At 32.6% G+C, this 7,469-nt stretch overlaps 1 protein-coding gene across 1 annotated transcript in view; it reads left to right on the top strand.

Annotated features, from left to right (window-relative positions):
- Positions 1–865: 865 nt before the first annotated feature.
- Vps8 (Vacuolar protein sorting 8) overlaps positions 866–7,469 on the top strand; it is a 34,133-nt gene continuing 27,529 nt past the window's right edge. Inside the window, exons 1-4 of the mRNA XM_074182625.1 lie at positions 866–1,125; positions 1,179–1,367; positions 3,197–3,393; positions 4,692–5,010. Coding sequence (XP_074038726.1) covers positions 1,060–1,125; positions 1,179–1,367; positions 3,197–3,393; positions 4,692–5,010 — 771 coding nt within the window. The 5' untranslated portion in view covers positions 866–1,059. The remainder of the gene's footprint in view (positions 1,126–1,178; positions 1,368–3,196; positions 3,394–4,691; positions 5,011–7,469) is intronic.

Genomic DNA, 7,469 nt, shown 5'->3' with positions numbered 1-7,469 from the left:
ATTATTTCGCAAATTTCAGATGAATCGTCAGTTTTATGATCATTCAAATTTTTATTTTTTATATTTTTATTATTATTGAAATTATTTATGTTGTGTAACAGTGATTTTATACCATTCCACATTTTTTTGAGTAGTATTTGTGAATTGTTTTTGATAATACTTGATTTTTTTCTCTTTTAGTTTTTTTTACCATTTTATTGAAGTTAGATATTTTTCATAGATGAATTGTGGATTGGAAAAATTTTTCGAAAAAAAATTTATCACGTTCTTTAATTAATTGTAATAGTTGACTATCAAACCAAGGTTTGATTTTTTTTCTAAATTTCTTATGAAAAAAAAAAGAATCGACAGTGTTTATTAATTTACCATTTGCCTCATATCACCATATCATGACATCTATTATGTCGAGTGCGAAGTGTAGATGTGAAGAGATTCCTGTCTAGAGACGCTTGTCCTAATTTACAGTTATGATTGTGAATTTGGCAATTTACACGTGTAACTGAAAATTCACACTTATAATCGTGAATTCTTACTTATGACAGAGAATTCACAGTTATAAGTGTGAATTCTCAGTTGAAGTTGTTACAGTTGTTACTGTGAGTACATAGTTATGAGTGTGAATTGAGGGAATATATTATTATGGATTCTTGTACGCTTTTTTAGTATTCTATTCACGTATAATGAATTGAACGCGTTTTTGCTTATTGGTTGTAACATTTGCATTCTTTTTCTATCTTCTTGGCTCTGCTCCCTTAGGGTGCTCACTGGGAGGACTACAACTAACATTTATATTTCATCACGGTGTTTACGGAACCTCACGGAACACAACCACTCTATCTAAGATAAAAAAGAAGATGATCTTGTCAAGGTTACTAATGATTAAATGTAAGGTTACTAATCATCTAATCAACAATTTCATTTAATTTTTGTATTCTATGATTTCCGATTGCAATATGATATTGATACAAACTTGAACGAAAAATCAGCGTATTCCCCTGGGAGCTTACGATGAGATCATTTTAAAAAAATATTAAAATATATGAGTATAATTGCTTGAAAATGGGTTCGGAAAGCGACGATCTTCAAATTGAAGATTCCGATGAATCTTTACTGGATCTGAAAGAGGTTTTATTTCATATTTTCGTTTTTTTCATTCCTATTTTGTGTATATGTTTCAGATCAACGATCTAGAATTCGATATCCCCCAAGTTGCTCCCCCATCCCTTGAAAGCGTCTTGTGGGACATGGAATCGGAAGCAAGTGATAATGCTTCCTTGCATTCATTCCAGAGTATGACGAGTAAATTCCGTTCTATGCTATATCACTGTATTTTGAAAGGTGTTTCATCTCAGATCAGCTCAGCAGGGGTAAATATTTAATAGTTGCAGTAAGCTCCCAAAATTATCAGGCTCATAATTATATGTTTCAATGACAAATTAAAAAGTAATTGTTATTAGATTTTCACATTTTTGCTTGCTGATCATGACTCTGAAGTTGTCTATTCGGGGAGATACTGTTAGTCGAAAGTTGAATCTGTTGATTCAATTGGATTTCTTTAATTCGAAACTGTTTATGCTCAAAAGTTTATAGTGGCAAAACATCTAGAAATCTCAAAACCAGAATCTCAGAACACAGAAGAAGTTTGGAATTATAGAAAACCAATTTAACCTATGCACGCCATTTGTTGGAAAACAACTACAACTTTGACATAAACTGTGATATATTACATACAGAAAATTAAAGACAAAAATTAAACCTGCTGGAAACCCTGGAACTCAATAAACGTAAACAATCATATTTCCTGTCAAACGATCAACAATAAGTAAACATTTTTATTTGTGAAATTATAAAACAACGATAAAAATAAAAACAAAAAGTTGAATTTCTCATCACTTATTTTCATGAAAAATTTCTTGGGATTAGTCGAATCATTAGTAAAAATAATTTTATCTGACATGCTGGATACTTGTTCTTAAAACTGCTTATTTGCCAATTAAGGTTGATATATTGTAAAAATTGCATTGTACTGTGGAGTACCGGTCCAACTGAGGTCACTACTATGTACTGAAACACTTATTGGAGATGTATTCCATATCATATATATATATATATATATATATATATATATATATATATATATATATATATATATATATATATATATATATATATATATATATATAATCAGCAAAGTTTATTTGAATCTGTAACAATGTAAATGATTTGGGAATCGAATAATTTCAGGTTATTCAGAAGGACCCTTAAAAAAATCTTTCCTATTTTTCAATGACAAAAGTCTGTGAGAGATCTGTTAAGGTCTTTTTTTTGTGGGGTGGTTTACACCGTGATATGATGATAATCACTGAATTTGGAGCACTTTTTAATATGTTGTTCATATTTTATATTCCTGAGCGTCTTCTATATTCAAATTTTGTAGACTTTGTTTATAAAAGAACATCCTAAGACAAAGTATATTTTAAGTGATTGATTGAAGACAGCCGTCTTTAATGTGAATCACTACATAAATAACAAACTTGTAATCAGTGATGGAGAATAAATTTTCTGAAAGATGAAAGTGGCATTCCTTGCCTTTTCAATAGCCATTTAAATTCGACGACAGCCCTTTCAGTTTTGGTGTAATTATGTAATACTTCCAACATAAACAACAAAACATTTCCTTGTGAAGTTGTCATTTGGTTTTATAAACAATTATGATGTAAGAATGTAAACTTTCATGGCCAGAGATAACTGTCAAAGCTCTTTTTCGGGTTTTTTGACCATAGTATGCAGGTTTTATGCCTGTCGTTTTGTCTACTATTGCGGTAGACATCGAAGGGATAAACTAAAGGTCGAAGTGCTGGAGTTGTTCTCAACGTAGAGAGTTGTAGTTGAGACTACTCAAGCATTGAGATTACTTGAGCTTTGAGAACTACTTGAGCACTTAATTTTTCTCAAAATATTATTTTGGGAAAATTGAAGGTATGGAAAGAAGTGAAAGGAGCAAGTGGAGCAACATCCAGAGCATCTCAATATTTTTTGTTTTTGCAGCATCTATATCTCAAAAAGTAAAAGTGCAAAGTTTTAACTTCAGATTCATGATAAGAGGACAAAAATACATAAGCCTTATACACTTTTTTCCAAGAACAGCGCAAGCTATTAAAACGAATTTTGTAATTGTTCTGTTTTTGTCGTGGAGGAGAGAGTGAATGCTGGGTTACCAACAGCTGTAACAAACAGCATAAAATATATTGCTGTTGGGACATCCCATGGATATATTCTAGCCTTTGACTGTGAGCAGAACTTATGCTGGTGCTGTCATGATATCACAACTTCTGATCAAGGTGCTGTTTCAGCTTTGTCTTTCAATTTGGAATCCACAAGACTTCTTGTAGGGTAAGTCTTTGAATATAATATGTAGGAGTTGTGATTTTATTCTGACCTCAAAGAGCAGTCGAAGTGCAATTTCAAATTGGGTTTAAAAAATTACAAGAGTATTTTTCCAAAACTTAGAAAACAAAATATCATTAAAAAGTACATTCCAAAATCCACTTCTGTAAATTTATGATTCGTATTAACTTATCCTCAATTTTCAATATATATTATAGACGTTTATTCAGCGATGTTTAATTCACATTCAGTACTGAATGTACCAGTTCCTTTTGATATCATTGGGTTGACTACAAAATTTCAGTAAAATTCGTTGTTAGTTTATGTTCAGAAAGGCTCTGGAATTAGTTGTTTTTTTTGTATCATTAGCATCAACTGATATGGTAGTTAGCCTCATGTTCTGAATATGCAATGTTAATAACTTCCCAAGCCACCTAGGAAACATCTTAGCTATTTGCAGTCCTGTCAACAATTGTAACGTTGCTGAATCAACCTAACTTTATCTAGGAAAAATCTCAGAAAAATGTCTGCTCAAAGTTAGATTCTAACCAAGAACAGATTGTAAGTTGGGCATAAGAAAAAAAAAACCTAATTAATAAAGTTTATTGTATGATTATTTCTATAATTCACATTTATAGTGAAAATCATACAATAAACTGTATTAATCAGTTTTTAATATGGATTTTCATCATGATAAGAGGAATCACACGTTAAAAGGTAAGACCTCGTTAGTCCTTAGCTTGCACAAGTTTTTCAACTTCTGAGAGTTGTCGTTCGTATGGGGGCGGCAGCTGATTGAAGGAAAAACAGAAACAGACAGATCAAGTATCGGCCACTTCTATTCAATTATGGGCATAAGGAATTGGGTGTTGAATCCGTTGCTGGAAAGGGTGAATTTGAGCACGAAATATATTATTAATGCAAAGGCATTATGATGCCTGCCAGGAGTTTTTTCAAAAAGTTATTGAAAAAATATTATATCCCGGAGTTGGTTCATAGCTTATAACGTTAAATGGGCAACAAATGCGATCTTTTAATGAATATCACAAAAGAATATTGCCATTTCATTCCAGCATTTGTAAAACATCACTTGTGGAAAGGACAGAATATCTATCTTGTAGGAAATATCTATTGGGATGTTTTTCAGAATGTTAAATTTTCTCGAATGGGTGCAAATCCATATTTTTTTAAATCATCATCGACGTCTGACATCTGAATATTCAAAAAGGTCAATAAAAAACTGATTTTCTTCAACAAAAAATGACTTTCTTTCAATAAAAATTTAATTTGTTCATTCCTTTCAGCTACGAACGGGGTTACATTTCAATGGTTGATGCCTCCTCGGGCGACGTGTTGAGGAGACTTCCAGACGCGCACGCTCCTCAGACTGCTGTGCTCTATTTGAGGTTCACATTTTTGAGTAATCTTGCACTTTGCGGAGATTCCTCGGGTTGCGTGTTCTCTCTGTCATTCAATAGAAGACTAGGCGTTCGATCCTGGGATTCCAAATGTCTCTTTTCCGGGGCTCGGGGCGAAGTTTGCGTTTTCGAGCCGCTTGTGAGGGGACACGACATAAATTTTCTCAGTCGCAACGTTCTAGTAGCGATGGCGACGTTATCCAAGGTAATGAAAGATGTTTTCAGTAACTTTGTAGCTGTTGCTAATATACTCACCTAGTGTAATTTAATATGACTGTTCAAATTTTGAAGAGAGAGAGGAATACGTTTATTGGCCACAAGAAAACATGTTCCTGTTGTCAATTGTTTTAGTATTATGTTAAAACAATGTAATAGTAATTACTATATTCTCATCTACATGTAGTAGATTACGTCATATACATTATAGTTAAACAAATTGTCAGGTAATATTCAAATTAAAACTGTCTTTCAAAATATATAGGTATCACCTTATACAAAGATACTATAAGTCAACTATACAATTCATGAAATGACTCGTCATTATAAAATTCATTTAAATTCATTTCTTCTTGAAAATAATTACAGAGTTCGACTCACACGACTCACAAAGGTAAGACCTCGTTGGTCCTTAGCTCACACAAGTTTCGACTAAAGTTGTCATATTTGAAGGGAAAGACTTATTTTTTTTTAACTGTAACTCTTCAGGTTTATCGGCATTTTATGGTACATTTTTATTCCATTATACATTAACGAATCTTTACCATCGTAATCGTGGGCAGGGGAAGTATGATCAAATTAGTATGTGTTATACTAAAGTGCGACTGGTAGGAGTTATCAAGAATAGATATATTTATATTTCACTATTTCAAGGATCAAAAGAAAAATTAACAAATTTTGCAAATATTGTATCTTGCTCTCTCAAAACTGACTAGATAACGAAATAGCCAGATGCAAATGTTTTCAGTGTTAGAATGCAACTTTTTTAATCACATTGATTATATGCTTCTTAAATCAAGTGACCATCAGTTGAAGTATGTGATTGAAGTTATTTCTGTAAGTGCATCAATCTTTCACCATAAATATGTTAAAAAAAAAGAGAGGAAGATATTGCAAAATTTATAACAAAAAGAATTATGTTGAATTCTAAAGGATATTGTTATGTAGGTGATGGTGGAAATAAGGCTGTTGATATTTCGGGTGGATATAGGTTTATTGACATCGATAATATCCAGAGATATTCACACACATATATACACATCAGGTACGACCATGTTTACATTGTTTGCTTTATACACTTCATAGATACAACCATTGCCGCCAATCAATACTGACCCCACCATTTCCTGATCTGAAGACTGTTCTCAGGGCATGCGCCCTTGGCCCTATACCAGCGGCGTAGCAGCCACATACATTACAGATATAATGAAAGTCCTCTGAGAAATACACCGAATTCTACAGAAGCATTAACTTCATTTCACTTGAATTTTACCGAAGTCGTCAATGAATGCTTTCCCATTGAACAAACATGTATTTTTGAATGTTCTTAAATGTGCAATATATGTGTGTATATACACTCAAGAAAAATTAAATCATAGACACTCGATAATACCTTCTCTTTTATATATATATGTACATATTGGTATAAGTGTATAAATGTGTAAGTATAAGTGTTTGTATTTGTTTGTATATATTATGTTTTGAATCTGTTAAAGCGACAAATTTGTATCATTTTACTTATATGATTTTTTTCTTGACGTGTCTCATAATTTGTAAAAATTTTTTTAAATGGGCCAATAAATTCTATCTATCTATCTATGTATGGAATATAACATCATTCAAATGTCTGTCACGACTTCTCTGGGTGGAGCTCATCCGAAACGTACAATTATTCATGACTCTGGTTCATAAATCAGGCTGCATTTGACCGATGGTGTGGGTTATGTTGGCTTTGAGGACTGTCGTGGTTTTTAGCTTATTCGCATACATATGCGACTTGAGAAAACTCCACAAGGAAAAGTCGGTTGGCCAGTTCACATCATCTCCACGTGAAATGACCATGCCCTCAAATCGTTCGTGCAGAATATCCAATGTGGCATGAACTGTGTGGCACGTAGGACCGCTCCGTTGAAACCATATGTCGTTGGTATCCAGATCATCCAATTCAAGCCAAAAATAAAACAATTTAATTATTTGCACGTGTTGTGGAATGCTATATCCATCCATGGTGATTTTGCGAAACATACTGAATAAATGACAACTAATTTGACAGATGTAGCTTCAACAAGACAGCCGTTACCAATTGTCAAAGTTCGGAAGTCCCTTCTGGGACCCTTTTATGCTTTACGAGGATTTTGAAAGAGCATGGTAGGCCATATGACCAACACTTTTATATACATTATCTTCAATATTTTTAAGAGATACACACAGATAACTAATTTGTTTCTGACATTGATTTTATGAGCCGTCCATGTCAGCTTACAATCTAATGTTACTCCCACACAGTTCACCGGTATTTTGTCCTCCAGAATTGGGTCGTGATTCACAGTGAAGAGTAACTTTAATGTTTTATTATTATTATTCTTATATTTATGAAATAATTCTGAGAACTTTTTGTGTTTGATTTAATATTCTCAAACTGATCAGTTTTCTATTGAAGCTAATAAT

The sequence above is a fragment of the Leptinotarsa decemlineata genome, unplaced genomic scaffold (assembly GCF_025532065.1).
Source record: "Leptinotarsa decemlineata unplaced genomic scaffold, Ldec_3_MD MMD2_tig00026328_RagTag_RagTag, whole genome shotgun sequence".
In the NCBI taxonomy this organism is placed as follows: Eukaryota; Metazoa; Arthropoda; class Insecta; order Coleoptera; family Chrysomelidae; genus Leptinotarsa; species Leptinotarsa decemlineata.
The sequence above is the reverse complement of the archived record's forward strand: the minus strand, read 5'-3'. Positions and strand labels throughout refer to the sequence as shown.